The sequence below is a fragment of the Gopherus flavomarginatus genome, chromosome 10 (assembly GCF_025201925.1).
Source record: "Gopherus flavomarginatus isolate rGopFla2 chromosome 10, rGopFla2.mat.asm, whole genome shotgun sequence".
Lineage (NCBI taxonomy): Eukaryota > Metazoa > Chordata > Testudines > Testudinidae > Gopherus > Gopherus flavomarginatus.
In genome coordinates, this window is record NC_066626.1 from 56728454 (window position 1) to 56746890 (window position 18437).

The 18437-nt window shown below is 43.1% G+C and overlaps 1 protein-coding gene across 6 annotated transcripts in view; it reads left to right on the forward strand.

Moving 5' to 3' along the window:
* ORC4 (origin recognition complex subunit 4) overlaps positions 1 to 18437 on the forward strand; it is a 58583-nt gene that overhangs the window by 6221 nt on the left and 33925 nt on the right. For 5 of the 6 annotated variants that reach the window (XM_050969303.1, XM_050969304.1, XM_050969308.1 and 2 more), the window contains exon 2: positions 17310 to 17381. The exons of the other annotated variant lie outside the window; for it this stretch is intronic. In XM_050969303.1, the coding sequence (XP_050825260.1) occupies positions 17325 to 17381 (57 nt within the window). In that variant the 5' untranslated portion in view covers positions 17310 to 17324. The remainder of the gene's footprint in view (positions 1 to 17309; positions 17382 to 18437) is intronic. 6 annotated transcript variants of the gene reach the window in all.

The window sequence follows — 18437 nt, forward strand, 5'->3', positions numbered from 1 at the left end:
CTCAGATCAAGACTGCAATCGTGGACTTTGTAAACACCTCGCGCATTCTTGTGCAGCCTATGCTGAACCAGGACCTGCAAAGGCAGGTGAGGAGGAGGTGGCTATGGCAGCGCGGTGATGAGGACATGGACACAGAATTCTCTCAAACCGCGGGCCCCTGCGCTTTGGAGATCCTGCTGGTAATGGGGCAGGTTCTAGCCACTGAACGCTGATTTTGGGCCCGGGAAACAAGCACAGACTGGTGGGACTGCATAGTTTTGCAGGTTTGGGACGATTCGCAGTGGCTGCGAAACTTTCGCATGCGTAAGGGCACTTTCATGGAACTTTGTGACTTGCTTTCCCCTGCCCTGAAACGCCATAATATCAAGATGAGAGCAGCCCTCACAATTGAGAAGTGAGTGGCAATAGCTCTCTGGAAGCTTGCAACACGAGACAGCTACCGGTCAGTCAGGAATCAATTTGGAGTGGGAAAATCTACTGTGGGGGCTGCTGTGATGCAAGTAGCCAAAGCAATCATTAAGCTGTTGCTGCGAAAGGTTGCGACTCTGGGAAACGTGCAGGTCAATGTGGATGGCTTTGCTGCAATGGGATTCCTTAACTGTGGGGGGACGATAGATGGAACCCATATCCCTATCTTGGCACCGGAGCACCAGGGCACCCAGTATGTAAACCGCAAGGGGTACTTCTCAATGGTGCTGCAAGCACTGGTGGATCACAAGGGAAGTTTCACCAACATCCACGTGGGATGGCCGGGAAGGGTTCATGATGCTCGCGTCTTCAGGAACACTACTCTGTTTAAACAGCTGCAGCAAGGGAATTACTTCCCAGACCAGAAAATAACAGTTGGGGATGTTGAAATGCCTGTAGTTATCCTGGGGGACCCAGCCTACCCCTTGATGCCATGGCTCCTGAAGCCATACGCAGGCAGCCTGAACAGTAGTCAGGAGTTGTTCAACTACAGGCTGAGCAAGTGCAGAATGGTGGTAGAATGTGCATTTGACTGTTTAAAGGTGCACTGGCGCACATTACTGACTCACTCAGGCCTCAGCCAAACCAATGTCCCCATTGTTATTGCTGCTTTCTGTGTGCTCCACAATGTCTGTGAGAGTAAGGGGGAGACCTTTATGGCAGAGTGGGAGGCTGAGGCAGATCACCTGGCAGCTGATTTCGTGCAGCCAGATGCCAGGGCGATTAGAAGAGCACACCAGGAAACAGTGCACATCAAAGAAGCTTTGAAAACGAGTTTCATCACGGGCCAGGGTACGGTGTGACTGCTGTGTTTGTTTCCCCTTGATGAACTTGATTGACTCATTCCCTGTAAGCAACCCACCCTCCCCCCTTTGATTACAGCTTGCTTAAGCAAATAAATTCACTATCGTTTAAAAATCATGTATTCTTTATTAAGTCATTATAAAAAGAGGGAGAGAACTGACAAGGTAGCCCGGGGTGTGGTTTGGGAGGAGGATAGGAGGGAAGGAAAAGGCCACTAAAAAAATGTCAAAATAATGACAGCCTTTTGGTTGGGCTGTCCACGGGGGTGTAGTGGGCGGGAGCACGGAGCCTCCCCCACGCATACTTACACGTCTGGGTGAGGAGGATATGGAACATGATGAGGGTAGTTACACAGGGGCTGCAGCAGCACTCTGTGACCCTGCTGCTGTTCCTGAAGCTCCACCAGACGTCGTAGGATGTCAGTTTGATCACGCAGCAGCCCCAGCGTTGCATCCCGCCGCTGCTGATCTTCCTGCCACCACCTCTCATCTCGAGTGTCTCTCCTGTCCTCACGTTGGTCCCTCCTATCCTCACGTTTACTGGCATCTCTCCTGTAATTTGATACCACGTCCTTCCACTCATTCAGATGAGCTCTTTCATTGCGGGTCACTTCCGTGATTTCCGAGAACATTTCGTCTCGCATCTTTTTTTTCCGCGCCTTATCTGAGATACTCTTCAGGATGGAGTAGGGAGGCTTGAAAAATTTGCAGCTGCATGAATGAGGGAAAAAAGGGAGAGAAGTATTTAAAAAGATACATTTTACAGGACAATGCTTATACTCTTTCACGGTGAACAAGACTATTCACCTTACATAGCACATGTGATTTCACTACAAGGTTGCATTTTGCATCTTAATATTGAGTGCCAGCAGCTCTAGTGTTAAGAGATCTCACAGACGCAGGTCGGGGCAGCAGAATTCAGCTTGCATGCGTCCATGGTAAGCCATTGTCTTTCAGCTTCTGCAGCCTTCATATACACAGTGCCCTCCTTTCCCAAATACCAAGCAAATCCCGTTCAGTGCTGCTTCTTTCCTGTTAACATGCAGCAGCAGAAACCACCCCCACAATCCAATTCTCTGGGATGATCGCTTTACCCCTCCCCGCACCGTGTGGCAGGTATCATGGAAGATCCCTGCTAGCCAAATGCGAAAAAGTTCAGTGCCATCCCCTGCCCCCCTCCGCCTGCTTGGCTACCTGCAAGGAAGGATTTCTTTTAAGCAACAGGAAAACAGCCCAGTAGGAATGGCCATCTCTGTCCTCTTAATTAAATTCCTGAATTTCAACCAGGTTACCATGAACGATATCACTCTCCTGAGGATAACACAGTGAGATAAAGAACGGATGTTGCTTGAATGCCAGCAATCACCGGGACCATACGCAGCTAGGCTTTGTCATGCAATGATACCAGATTACTTGCTACATGCATGGCGTGGTCAAGTGTCCTACCATGGAGGACGGAATAAGGCTGCCCTGCCCAGAAACCTTCTGCAAAGGCTTTTGGAGTACCTCCAGGAGAGCTTCATGGAGATGTCCCTGGAGGATATCCACTCCATCCCCAGACATGTTAACAGACTTCTCCAATAACTGTACTACTGGCCACGAATGCATCCCAAGTCCTCAGGGCAAATTAATCTTTAAAAAATGCTTGCTTTTAAACCATGTTTTATATTTACAAAGGTATACTCACCAGAGGTCGCTTCCATGGCTTCATTGTCTGGGCTAGTGGCTTGAGAGGGCTGGGAGGGTAATTCCATCTGGGTGAGAAAAAGCTCCTGGCTGTTGGGGAGAACGGAGTGCTGTGTGTTCTCTGCAAGCTCATCCTCCTCCTCATCTTCCCCATCCGCAGAATCCTCAGCCATGGATGAGATTACCACCCCCACCTCAGAATCCACGGACAGAGGTGGGGTAGTGGTGGCGGACCCCCCCTAGAATTGCATGCAGCTCAGCGTAGAAGCGGCATGTTTTCGGCCCTGCCCCGGACCTTCCGTTTGCTTCTTTGGTTTTCTGGTAGGCTTGTCTGAGCTTCTTAACTTTCACACGGCACTGCACTGAGCCCCTGGTCTGACCTTTCTCCATCATGGCCTTGGAAATTTTTTCAAATGTTTTTTCATTTCGTCTTTTGGACTGGAGTTCTGTTAGCACGGAATCCTCTCCTCATATAGCGATCAGATCCAGTAACTCCCGTGAGGTCCATGCTGGAGCTCTTTTTCGATTCTCAGGAGACTGCATTGTTACCTGTGCTGGTGAGCTCTCCACGCTGGCCAAACAGGAAATGAAATTCCAAAGTTCGCTGGGCTTTTCCTGTCTACCTGGCCAGTGCATCCGAGTTCAGATCACTTTCCAGAGCGGTCATAGTGGTGCACTGTGGGATACCACCTGTAGGTCAACACTGTCGATTTACGGCCACGCTAACCCTAATCCGACACGGCAGTACCGATTTCAGCACTACTCCTCTCATCGGGGAGGAGTACAGAAGCCGGTTTTAAGAGCCCTTTATAGCGATATAAAGGGCCTTATTGTGTGGATGGGTGCAGGGTTAAATCGATTTAACGTTACTAAAATTGGTTTAAACGCGTAGTGTAGACCAGGCCTTGGGGAGGTGGGCTTCTCCCATCAGTGTAAGTAGTGTCTACAGTGAAGTGTGCTGCTACAGCATCTTAAGTGTAGACATGTCTCACTGTCTCTCCCAGTGACTTATCAGGGGTGTCAAAGGTGTGGAAGGGAAATGGGGGGAAATAGTATGGATCCTTGTGGAACTCTGCACTTGAGAGCTTTTGGAAAGGAGGAGTAATTCCTTTCCAGAAGACTGATGAGTGGTGAGAGGTAATGATTGGAACAACTGTAATTGTTACATTTATTCTTAGTGTTAAGGCTTATTAATATTACATTTAAGGTCTGCTCTGTGAAATGCTGCAGAGAGGTCCATCAGTATGAGCATTAAGATTATGCCTGTCAGTGGTTAAAAGTGCCACTAGAGTTGCCTCGGTGCTGTTCCCTGGTCCAAAGGCTGATTGTAATGCATCAGGGACATTAGAATCCATAGAATATCAGGGTTGGAAGGGGCCTCAGGAGGTCAATTAGTTGATGTAACATGTGCTTTGTTAATTATTTTGCCCAGGAAGGGAAAGTTAGAGAGACAATAGTAGCTGGAGAGGTTACACTGCTCTACAGCCAAAATGCTTCTGAAATAAATGTAGTCCAACTTTACTAATTCTGGGTCAATGAGAACAAAAATGATGCTTAAAATTGTTGATTGGCTCTATTTTCAATATATGCTATTGGGTCAATATATACGACTCTTGACTTGGGAATGGCGGAGGATAAGTGAGTTATAAAGGGAAGGGACCTCAATTTAAACCAGAAATGACTGAAATACATCTTTGACTGGATCTAGGAATAAATCTATGACTGGGTTTGGACAGTACTTGCTTTTTAGGCAAAACAATAATGATGCAATCTGAAGCTGGTATTGCATCATACATGATATGAATTGCATCATGTTATTCCTAGAAGTCATGGATGATGCAATCATAACAAAGCTTACATCACTCTGCTGAACAAATTGCCCTATATCAGCTCTAGAAATCATATAGTGTCGTGCTCTCTTATTTGTCAGTGTTTGATTTTGCAAAGGGACACATTTCTGTTTAGCCGAAGTGAGCAGAGATGCCTCGTACTTGTGTGAACAGTGCGGATAACTTCTGCTATGTTTGTGGTGAAGTGACTTTTTTGCATCACAAAAGCGCAGTATAACCACTATGGTTAAGAAAGCCTATCACCTTTCTTTTGGCTGCAAAATTGGAGATGAGGCCAAGAGGTGGGCCCCACACATATGCTGCAAGACTTGTGCAACAAATCTTCGCTAGTAGTTGAACAGGAAAAGGAAATCTCTGCCTTTTGCAGTGCCAAGGATTTGGAGAGAGCCAACAGATCATACCAGCAATTGTTACTTCTGCATGGTGCCTCCAGTTGGGAAAGGTGTGTCAAAGAAGAAAAAGTGGACTGTGCATTATCCAAACATTCCATCAGCTATACGCCCAGTACCCCATGGATAAGGACTGCCGGTTCCTGATGCACCAGAATCATTCTCACTTGAGTCAGACGAGGAAGAGGATGAAACTTCTGGTCCTGAATCATCAATGTCACAGGACCCACATTTTCTCCCATCCTCCTCCTCTGAACCACACCTCCTAACACAAGGTGAAGTGAATGACCTTGTCAGGGATTTGGAACTACCCAAGAGTAAGGCAGAGCTGTTGGGCTCCAGACTACAGCAGTGGAATCTCCTGGCAGGCTATCAGAGCAAATGGAGCCCATCAATGCTTGCAAACTATTGCTGGACAGTGACAAGAGATGCTCCATTTAATGAAGACAAGAGACAAGCCAAGAAGCGCCAAGTAGATACTGAATAGGACTAAACTATATACATAATAATAGTTTTTTGCCTTTTGTTGCATAATAAATTTTATTTATATAATCCTTTTGCTGATTTTTAAAGTGTTACATAAACAGGACAGGTGAAATATTATCATGTAAAGCAACCGTAAACACATGAAAAGACCTAGGTTTACAATTTATGATTAAAACTCTACTATCTACACAATATACATAGACATAAAATGTAAAAACTTAAATATTTTAGAAACAGTAGCCAATCAGTTGTTTTAATTGTCATATTTGAATTCAGCACATCAAAATACATAATAAATATCACATTTTATCTCTGAAGCAGACGACTTCTCAAAAATTGTAAACCAGTGTTATCAGAGTCAAGAGAGAGCTTCTGAAGAACTATTGCATTTTTCAAGGAGTTAGGCAAGTATACTTCTCTGAACAAGGCCAGAACTATTTCTGTTAATGTTTGCTGACTCTCACCATCCCTGTACCATTAAAATGGCCAGATCCAGTATGGAGCTGACCATCCTATTCACTGAATGGCATCTCAGAAAACAATGGCAGGTATTTCTGAAGAAAATTGAAAATTTCTTTAATATTGTGTCATAAATGTGCTACTGAAGGGGTTATTTGAAACAGCTTCATGTGTAGAATTCCACTGACTTCAGAGATATTACTGACTGTGGAATTTTTTATTTTAAAACAATGCACTGATTACATACCCAACAAAATTGAGAGGGGGGAAAAATAAATATTTGGTTACCATTTATTTAATATTCAAAGTACATTCTCTCACTGAAAGAAAAAAAAGCATACTCTTCCAACTTTTTGAATATTAACATTTGATAGACATGGCTGGATTGTTAAATGTGGTAATTGGGCATGTCACCTCATGTAATAAAATTGCCAGAAACAGCATGTCCTAGGTAGTGTAAAGATGCTCACTCAGTAATATGGTAACATACTGTTAAATAGAGATCTGATGTATATTACTTTTTTCTCCAAACAAAAGCTTACTGTTGTAATTATTTTTTCTCTGATATTTACATGGCAAGGATTTGTAAACCTGTTAACTTCCTAAGTAAGAGAATAATTACGCCTGAGCTTGATGGCAGACAAAGCAGTTTTATATTGGGACTGTGGTTAGTGTGGATCAGGGCCGGTGTTTCCATTTAGGCAACCTAGGCAATCGCCTAGGGCACCAGGATTATTGGGGAGCGGCATTTTGCCCAGGGGGCGGCAGGCGGCTCTGGTGGACCTGCCACAGGCGTGCCTGCGGAGGGTCTGCCAGTCCTGCGGCTCCGGTGGACCTGCCGCAGGAGCTGTGCGTGGGGTGGCGAAATGGCCGTGCACCTAGGGCGCCAAAAACACTGGCACCGGTCCTGGTGTGAATACAGAAGGGCAGTAAGTGTTGACAGTGTCCCTTCACTTATTTGCCACTCAAAATAGCTTTGTGAAAACTTCCCCTTTTTAACAAGGGCAACCCTCTTAGTTTTGTGTTCTAGTAACTTTTTTAAAAGCATTTCTCCAGCTTTTTCTTGCCTTCTGTAGCTTTTACCACTGCCAACTGAAATTTCTCAAAATGTAAATTGTAAGGACAGTTGACAGTTCTGAACAACTCTAGTTGTCAGGTGTTCTGCAGATTCTGAACTTTATCCTTGAAAATAAAGCCATTCAGTGCCTTGTTCTTTGATGCTATGCTGCTTCCTCCACTACCCCATGGCAGGCAGGCAGGCAAGCAAACAAACCAACAAAAAACAACAAAAAAAGCAACTACTGTAGGATGCCATCTTTTAAGGAATCATACCAACTATGAATTTAACTTGGCTGCAATGCAGCAGAAGAGTAGCATGTGAGTGACTCTTAGCATGGGCTTTGGCAGTGTTCAAGTGATCCACTAATATACCATGCCAGTCAGCACCTTGTCTGGCCCTGAGCTATTTGTCATCTCCTCCTAATTAAAATAATAGAATTGTAGGATTGGAAGGGACCTTGAGAGGTCATCTAGTCCAGTCCCCGGCACTCTGGCAGGAATAAGTATTATCTAGAGCGTCCCTGACAGGTGTTTGTCTAACCTGCTCTTAAAAATCTACAATGTTGGAGATTCTACAACCTCCCTAGTCCATTTCTTCCAGTGCTTAATCACACTGACAGGAAGTTTTTCCTAATGTCCAACCTAAACTGCCCTTGTTGCAATTTAAGCCCATTTCTTCTTGTCCTAGCCTCAGCAGTTAGACCATTTTTTCTCTCTCCTCCTTGTAACAACCTTTTATTTACTTGAAAACTTATGTCCCCACCCCCTCAAAGTGTGTTTGGGGTTTTTTTGTTTTTTTTGTTACACCATTCATATTCAGCTTATGATCCACTATGACCCCCAGATCCCTTTCCACAGTACTCCTTCCTAGATAGTCCTTTCCCTTCTTGTATGTGTGCAACTGATGACTCCTTCCTAAGTGGAGTACTTTGCATTTGCCTTATTGAATTTCATCCTATTTACTTCAAACTGTTTCTCCAGTTTGTACAGATCATTTTGAAATTTAATTCTATCCTCCAGAGCACTTGGAGCCATTCCCAGGTTGGTGGTATTTGCAAACTTTAAGTGTACTCTTGATGCCATTATCTAAATCATTGATGGAAATATTGAACAGAACCAGACCCAGAACAGACGATCCCTGGGGGACCCCACTTGATATGCCCTTCCAGCTTGACTGTGAACCACTGATAGCTGCTCTCTGGGAACGGTTTTCCAACCAGTTATGCACCCACCTTATAGTAGCTCCATCTAGGTTGTAGTTCCCTAGTTAGTTTATGAGAGGCTCATGCAAGACAGTATCAGAATCATTACTAAAGTCAAGATAGACCACATCTACCATATTTCCCCCCCCACTCCTCATCCGCAAGGCTTGTTACTCTGTCAACAAAAGCTAATGCTTGTATTTAACGTAACTATTGCAAATGCTCAGTAAGTACATGGAACTTCAAAAATTGTTTAAGGATATATATCTAGTTATTTGACATGCTCTGTTCCTTACTTTCCCTTAATATATATTGACACTACTTGGAAATGTAAGGGGTTTTTAGGAGGTGTTGAGGTATAGCAAGAGAAAATTAAAGAGGATAAATTTCTGTATGCATTAGTGATAGTAATATCTATCCAAAGTGGAGAGAGAGAACAGAGTTCAGACTGCCAGGTACCTACCAACTATTACTCGATATGAAAAGAGGTTGGGGTTTAGGGAGGGCACCAGAGGAAGTCCAGGGGCAGTATCTGCATGAAGAGCTGTTTTCTTCCTTCCTTCTCCTGGGCTTCTGAAAGAAAAAAGAATGAGGTGCTCAGATTGTCCTTGGCCAGTTCTACTCTCTGAATGGACACCAGTTGATTGTGATTGAAGCACTAGGGATTCAGCAGTCAGATCCAGAGTCCCTTGCGTCTGGGTAGTGACTGATAACCACTGCTCTCACTTCTGGGTGTCAAACATTGACACGTGCAGATCCAATGTTTGGCACTCTTCTTGGGCAGTTGGACCCTACAGTCTGGCTGCTTAGACCAAACCAATACCTCAGCCCTCCTCCAACCCTCTAGTTACTTAAACATGGAACCCCACCCCAAATCCACTGACTGTGAAAAGTTTTCTGTTTTTGTTTTATTATACCCTTTTAGGGACTACATGTCAGTGAAGTAAAGAAACTCAGGATTAGCAAGAGTGAAAACTTTTGTGATTAAGAGATTCCTTTAAGTAACCCCAGCATTACAGATCTTAGGAAAGCAACAAACCCTTAAATGCAGTCCCCCTCAGTGTGTCCTTACCACCTCTGAGAGTCCTGGGTTTTATCCTACGCTGTGGAATGGCCAATCGTCTAAACAATCATTTTGAAAACAGTTCGTCACTTTTCTGGCCCATGTTCTTCTAGTAGGTTACTTCCAGGGCCCTAGTAGGTTGGAGGAACACTGGAGAGAAATGAAGATGGTAACTGTCCCATTTATCTCAGTGGGAGACTGGTGTTCCCCTTCTCCCAAAGTCTACCTTATTGCATGTTGTGCCATACCGAACTTCAAGACAATCTTGCTATGCCTGGGAATTTGAATATTAAAACCAGCTCGTTCTGGAGGGGGTCTGTAGCTGAGGAACACCCTGCACTAGTAGTTCTACAGTTGGGTCTTATGTGGCCCAGCAGTATTATGGTAGGGTGTTAGCTCCACCACAGTCAAAGATGCATCAGGAGTTCCATTGTAACATGGATTACAATGTAACTTTTTTTAAAAAGTTGATTGTACCTTGCACACTACTTGAGTTTGCCATAGCAGTTTCTGTAGAGAAAATATGACTTGAAGTTTGCTGTAACATTTTAAAATGGCCATACACCTAAGATTTTCTAGAATCCAATGTCTCTCAGAGAAACTACTGCACTTGGAGGAATAAAGCTTGATTTGTGTAGATTGGATGAATTATTGTCGACTGGTGAAATTTATATTTTTCACTATAAACAGGTTAATGTTTTGACTGGGAATGGTATGCTGATACAATCTAAATGTTGATATTACACTTGTCCTTAGACTCAGGCTTTCTCTGAGGGCATTTTCTTGTTTTAGTTGATTTTGCTCATGCTGACATTGAGAGTTGAAGTTACTTGCTTTTCTTTGACTAGTGTCCCATTGATCAGGAAATGGGTTAATGAGTGGGGCATGATGACTCCACCTAGAGCCGTCCCATTCATAGGATGGATGAGGGCTCCGAGGGGTCCAAGGTGGCCTGCAGGGTTAGCAGGGGGCCTGGCACTCGCAGCAGCAAGTGACCTGGCCCCAGCCCACCTTGCCAGCTCCCAGCATCGCTCAGGGAGAGGGTGGAAGTCGGGAAGAGGCAGTGCGGGGGCTTGTGGGAAGGAGTGGAATGCGGGCAGAGCAGGGGCAGAAGGCGGCAGCGCAGGAGTTGGGGGAACGGTTGGAGTGGGCCTGGGCCGACAGGAGGGGTTGTCTCGGCTCCTGCACCCCACAGGGATGGCCCTGGCTCTACCCTAATGTTTGAGGCCTGGTTTACACTAGGAAAAATTCACATCTCTGAGTGACTCAATTTAAACCAATCTGACCCCGGGTGTAGACAGTGCAAGGTCAAGTAGTGGCTGCCTCTCAGGGAGGTAGCCTATCTACACTGATAGGAGAAGCACTTTCATCGGTGTAGATAGCATCTTCACTGAAGCAATGCAGCACTTTAAGTGTAGGCAAACCCTTAAAGTCTTATACCCTCTTACATTAATAGTCTTCCATGAAAATATTTCTTAAGTAAAATCTGAGTATGCATGTGGATTGTAGAGCATGCTTTATTGCAGGGGTCGGCAGCCTTTCAGAAGTGGTGTGCCAGTCTTCATTTATTCACTGTAATTTAAGGTTTTGCGTGCCAGTAATACATTTTAATGTTTTTAGAAGGTGTCTCTCTAGAAGTCTTTAATATATAAACTATTGTTGTATGTAAAGTAAATAAGGTTTTTAAAATGTTTAAGAAGCTTAATTTAAAATTAAATTAAAATGCAGATCTTATCAGTTTAGTGTGATCCTTGCCCTTGCTTTTTCTTGCTGAATTTTCCAATGTCTGGCACATATTTGGATAATTTAAGCTGCACACAGGCTTCTGAGTGATCAGTTCTTAACTGGCTCCGAGAGGGACAGAGGACAGATTTCATGTGTGAAAATACTTGTTCACATAAGTATGTGGATCCGAATGCTGAAAGCATTGCAAACGCAATTTTCTTCAAACAGTAACATTTGACTGGCAGGGACGTCCAGCAGGTCAGAATAGAGGCCCCATGATCTTGGTAGCTTCAAGTGCACTCCACAGATCTCCAAATTTTGATGCCCACAATTCTGAGCTTTTTAACTGAACAAGCTGCATTTCGAAATCAACATGCATCCACTGAAATACAGACAAATCCAAGTTGCTTTTGTTGAACTTTTCAGATTTAATTAGAAAAGAAAGCATTGGACCAAATCACTGGAAGTCTTGAAATCTGTCAAAATTCTGATTCCAGTTCTTTCATGTACATTCCAGTCTCATTGACACTGACAGTGCAATGTATCTATCAATAGCTCTTTTACGTGTTAGAAGTAGCAGAAAATTGAAGTTTGACTATCCTGAGAAAAAACTGCTAGTTTTTTACAACAAATGCCTTCTAGGCTTCATAAAGATCCAGAACTGTTTGCCCGGCACCCTGGAGGCAGAGGTTGAGTTTGTTTAGTTGAAGGGTGGTGTCAGAAACATGAGCTTTCACAGCCATTTGTCATCATCCAGTTTGGGGTAGTTTTGTGTGTTTAAATTACAAGGCCTTGATTGCATCAAAACCTTGTCATGACTTAGCCATTGAATGTTGCTGTGAAGTGGAATGTCATTATATTTAAGCACTGTCATCTCAGTGCTTGACACTGTCTGAGTCAAAGCAGATTGAGCTTCACAAGGAAATTCACAATTCGCACCACTGTCGTCATCAAGTTAGTAACTTGTGTGCTAAAATTTCTAATTCAGACCTTTTTCTTGATGGATGATACAGTGAAATTTGACTGTTGGGCAGCCAATCTGATCTTCAAGTAACTTTACAAATCTCTTCTGTTTTCTGACCATGGCAGGAGCACCATCTGTCACACAAAATATTTTTCTGATGTCAGCTCCTCATTCTTCAAAATGGTTTACAAAACTTTCCACTATATCTTCCCCATTTGTTGTACCGTGCAGGGGTTTTAGGCAACAAAGTTCCTCTTGAATTTCATTGGAAGCACAATACCTTGCAACAACTGCCAAACGTGGAACATTGTTTATATCCACTCTCTCATCAACTGCAACGCTGCTGTTTCGCTTATGCATGTCTCAACTGTTCTGGCAGAGACAGGCAGTTCTTTTATTCTAGATACGATTGTATCTTTATTTGGCAAATCCATTGAACAAAACCTCCAAACTGCTGAGAGTAACTTCTTATATATTCCCCATCTGTAAACAGCTTTCAGTTTTTTGCAGTGCACTGTGCAATATTGTAACTTCCTTCCTTCCGTAGTTCGGTGTTTTTTTTTACTTAAACATTTAAAAACACTGCTTTGCTACTGCCTTTTTGATCGATTCAGTCTTCTCTGTTTCGTCAAGAGGTTTTCTCATGCTTCATTTCAAAATGCTGTTGAACACTTGATGTGCTACAAACGCTTTCACAACAGAAAGCACAAACAGCGTAGTCCTTCTTTTGAATAAATCCAAATGTCTGTCCAAGAAGGCTGAAATTAATGGACATCTAACTTTGCTTTCTTAGGAACTGACATTTTTGTCAAATGTACTCCTCGACTCACAGCGGGGGAAAAAAAAATTGACAGACGGCACAATGTCAAACTCCATGCACTGTTCCATGTAGCATGGTATAAGCAGCAAATCAGGACTTACAAAGTCCCGGCGCCACTGGGATATTTTTAAGGTGGGGTGCTGGGCTGTGGGCCACAGGTAGGGGAGGCTGCAGAGCGCCAGACTGAGGCCAGGAGCAGAGTTCTGGGCTGGCAGCTAAGACCCCGGGACAGTGGATGGACCCCCATCTGGCAGGGGGCCGGCAGCGGGTTGAGCGGAGCCGGCGCCCGGGACCCCAGCTGGAACCCCAAGCCGGCATCAATGTGCCTCTGAAAATCAGCTCGCATGCTGCCTTTTGGCACGTATGCCGCCAGTTGCTTTATTGGCTTTTAAAACAAAGCTTTGCGCTCAGAGCAAGAACCCAAGAGGGAGCCCCTAAAGAATGGAGACAGAGAGCAATTAAAGATGCATGGGAAAATTATTATTTTTTTTTTTGTCCAACAAAAATTTTCACAGTTTTTGTAAACTTCCTTTCTCAATTCAGGATAAAAAGTCAATCTCAAGTTTTCATGAACTGACAATCTGAAAACCTCTTTGGATCTAAATATTTCATTTTGACCGTATTTCTCCCTTTCTCCCTCCCCCCCCCACTTTAATACAAATTAACTCAAATTCCTAAACGCAGCTCTGTCAGACCAAAACATTTCCCTTTAAAAGTATCAGTGGGCTATTTCGTTTATAAAAACTTTTTTCAAAAATTTCTCATTGTGACTTGTTGAAAGCAGCTCTTTCCCATGAATACTTTAGGTTTCAGCCAAGTGGCATTTTCAGATTTAAAAAAAAAAAAACAATTTTCACCAGCAAGATTCAAACTCATGATACATGGGCTGAGCTCAGGTTCAGCAGCCACAGCATGTCTGAAGTCAGGCTGCCTGCAAACGCTCGAGCTTGAGACAGCCTCTACCCTACTGCACATGCCTCTGATACAAGCCAGAGTTAGCTAATACCTCACTATGTTACTGAAGCTTATAAAGCAGCTTACAGATCAGTGGTTGACCGGCATAATTTTAGTCCTTTTGTATACTAGCTGTTTAGAGTTAAAGCTAATCTTCGGTTTTATCTGTATGAGCACTTTTGTTGACTACTGTGCTTTCATCAGTATTTTTCCCCCACGCACCCCAATCAACAAAGTTTTGCAAACATAGCTGTTGCCATTTGTTGGGCTTGGTTAAATTATTTTGGCGGGAGACCTTTCTCCCGCCAGCATAGAGTGGCTGCATAGGAGACCTTGCAGCAGTGCAGCTGCAGTGTTATAGCTGTGCCACTGTAAGGTCTATACTGTAGCCAAAGCTCTAGTGTAAAAACTGAATTGAAATCTGAGATTCTATTTTAATCACTAAGGTCATTGTAGATTTTTAAAATCTCTTAAAATGGGACTGATTGATTTCTCTAGCCTTGAGATATTGTCTTGAGCAAATACTTCTCACAAAACAATCACTCCATATCTGATCTGTGTTCATTCTCAAAGGAAACCTGAACAACACCTTTAAAAGACAACCGTAGGAGCTTAAATGCAGACCTTTGCTAGACTCTAAAATCACGGTCTTAAAAAATAAATCCAGTGTCTGGCTTACTGCACCAATCTACTACTATTCCCAGACCTGAAGAACTGGAAAGCTTGTCTCTTTCACCAACAGAAGTTGGTCCAATAAAAGAGATTCTCACTCACCTTATCCCTTACAACATTAAAAGAGTTGTAATAGACACATTTCAGGATTTAGGTGTGACTTTTTCCCTCTACTGTCAAATGATGTGGTTTCATTGTAGGGAGATGTTCACATCTTCAACACAGGAGTCATCCAGGATCAGCACTGAGACAGTCTAATTTTGATGCTGACTATGTGGCTGGGCATTGCTTGACAGCTAGCTTGTTTTACTGCTGTTTTGTTCTGGTTATGTCAAAACTGTAGACAAAACGTGAATCAGATTTTTTTTTTCAAGTTTATTCCTCTGCTCCTGAAACAGAGTAAGCCATACTAAGGAATAGCACTTCAATTAAAGGATAAACTTCCTTCCTACTTGCCCCTCAGAAGATGACAGACTCTTAAGATTCTGTATATAAGTGCTGTAGTCTCCATCTCTATGCTGAAAGTCCATTTATTCCCCTTCATAAGGATAAGAACACTGTGCTTACTATTCCTTTCTCTGTTGACAATGCCCTTCCAGTTCCTTCCCATAATCTGAAATGTATATTGTACATAAATCACCTTCTGGTGGTAAGAAGCCTTCACTTCCTCTATTACAAGGGCCACAGGCTTCTGTGAACTTCTGGTGCATGTTTTGTTTACTTCGTGGAGTCAGGAAAAAAACCTAAGGCTTGTAAAATTTATCTAAATGGATTGTAATAGGTTGTCCCTGTAAGGTTCTGGATCACACTTGCTAATTAGGATTCAAAGATCACTGAAAGGAGAAAACTGCATGTCGCCTTCTACGGTTTTGTGTTAGTTCTTCCACACAACTTTTATCTGTTATTTGGCATGTCTCTGATGACAGGTTTTGATGAAGCTGTTCTAGTTTTGTGGTTGAAAAATAATCCTTACTTATAGATGTTGTGTAACTGCCTGTGAAGCTGAAACTGACCTTATTCTCTGGAAGAACAAAATATTCTTTAGCTGATTTCTTTGGTTTAAAAATTGGTCATTCAGACATAACCATAACTGTTAGCTCTTCTAAGGTTGTTTTTTTTTTGTGGTTTTGGGGGTGTTCCCCCCCCATACCTTTTTGTCACTATCGGACTACTACTGAAGCCTTTCTCACTGAGGGCGTAGTTACACTTGCAGGTGTAGAAAGCACGGGAGTGAAACCAGCCTTCGGAGACTGCAGCAGGGAAAATATTGCCATGTGTTTACACTGTCAGATGCAAGTGGAGTGGCGTGATCAAATGAGCAGCTCTTGCAATGCCACAGAGCAGTGCCTTGTGGTAGCTGTCCCGATGGGCAAGTGGCTGCAGTGTGCTTTTCAAATGGAAGCCGGGGGGGGGTGAGGGGGGCGACAGGGTGTGGAGTGTGATGGATTGTGTGGTGTATGTGGGGGGAGAGACAGTATTTTGGGGGCAGTGTGTGTCAGTATGCTGTTTTATAAGTTCAGATAGCAGCAGGAGGAAGGGGAAACCCCAACATCAGCCCACACTTCCATCCCTCTCTCTTCACTCTCTCGCACACGCACATGCACAAACATCTACCTCTGCAGCAGGAGCGTTCCACAGTAATGGTTTGCTTTGTCCCAGAGCACATAAGCATGCCGGCTGCCAGAAACTGAGCTTTGAAAGGGGATATTTGCATGTCTGCAGCCAAGTTCAAAACAATGACCAGAGTGGCCACTGGACTTCAAGGGATTATGGGACGTTTCTGGGGGCCAGTCACAGCTCAGTAATGCAACATTTCATCCACACTGACACCTTGGCATTTCAGCCAGGGTGCAACAAGCTCTGTGCTGCTTGTGGAGGTGGATTACCAGCTGCAGAGTCCAGTTGCTCTAAGTGCCTTGACGGTGTGGACACCTCAGGAGTTAGGGTGCCCGAGGCTGATTTAATTTGCTCTAACTTGGAAGTGTAGCCAAGGCCTGAGAGTCTCTGGACTGCAGTTTTTTCACTTAGCTGAACTCAGTCTTCCATTGCAACTAAGTGCCTTAATTTTCATTAGTATGGAATTGGTTTCTGCGCTCCTGGTAGGAAGATTTAGCCAGATGTACACACCAGTTTTGTACCAGTATAATTGTCAGTTGTATGACTTCTTTTTAAGCGGATGTAGTTATGCTAGTGCAGTGTCCTAGGGTGGACAATTATATTCGTACAAAGGTTCTTTATAGTGGTATCACTTATTCCTAAATATAAAGAGGAATAAGCTATACTAATGTAAAACACTTTCATGCTGGTATAACTGTCCATACTTTGGGGTTTGATTGGTATAATTATGTTAATACAGTTATAGCAATACTCTGTGTGTGTGTGTGTGTGTGTGTGTGTGTGTGTGTGTGTGTGTGTGTGTGTATGTACAAAGTCTTCATCTAAGCTGTCATGGTGCAAGACTTTCTTTCGATATTAGTTGTTTGTACCAGTAATATGATATAACCAAAAATGTTGGTGGTTTTGCCTGTTTATACATATGAAAAACTCGACTACTCAAATTCAGTTGTTTGTTAATGGCAATGTTTACACATTCATATTGATTTGGTATTGCATTAAGTGCAGTCCGCTAACCTCTCAAATTGCTCTTTTGACAAGCATACAGTTGAACAAAAAGCTAAACTTAGAGAATCTTTTTTTTTTTAATTTAAGATGTGAATTACTGCAATGAGTAAACGTAAGTCAAAGGAGACGAGCTCTGTAAATGGAGAATGCATCTCACAGGTGGGTAACATTTTTTATGACTTCCTTCTTTGTGACTCTAATTCACTGGTGTAGGGTAGGTGACACTGACCTCTTCACGTGTTTGGCTGCAGTGAATTTCCGCCCTTCCCTTACAAAACAACTAAGGGAGTCCTCTTGTCAAGCATTATCTGGTCCTGAAGGCCCTAGATTTGATCCCTTTTGATGACCGTGCATCATCAGTCCTGTACCTGCATCAGGTTGCCACTTGATGATTCACTTGGTTAGATACAGGTATTCAAACCATTGGTCTAATTTTTAATTATTTATAATAAAAGTGCTTTGGAACAATCCTGTATTTTGTAAGTCAAATTTTGAAGGCAGTCTACGGTTAGCTCACTGACAAGTCTATCACACTTCATAAAAGTAAACATTCAAGGTAAGTAAATAGCAAATCCTGGCCTGTCTTCAAAATCACATTTGAGGTTATTGACTGATCCTATCCTCTTCCTGGGTGCAGTGTGAGTCACAGCCCAGGTGAATTCCTCCTTCACTGCAGGGGCCAGGAGAGGTAGGCTCGCAGCTCTCTGAAGAGGCTGCAGCTGCAAACTTTTGTGCTCTTCAACATCTCAAACTGACTATCTAGATATTATCCAACATACTTTTATGTATTAATCATTCAGTGGTTGTAATCGGCTTGTTCAGTTATAGATACGCTGTCTTCTTTGGTAGAGGAGTGACTTCTATTTTTTTTTTTTTTTTACTATGAATATGTTGCCAGAACTTAGATTACTATTAAAACTGAGTTTTGCCATTGATTGTGTTTGCAGTCCTGCTGTTGACCGTTCTAAAATAAAATTGGGTCACTCGAGTATACATCTATATTCCCGCTTTCACACTTCGGTATCAGAAGGGCCACTATATTTAAAATGCTTGTGCTGCTGCGCTAGCTAATACTGAGTTCTCAGAACTCTGCAGACCCTGCTGACGCACACAGATTTTTGTCTTAAAACACTCTCTCACAACTCTTGACTTTTGTAAATAGCTATTAATTCAAAACAGGAAAATAATCAGTTTGTCTAATACAGAAATCTGTTA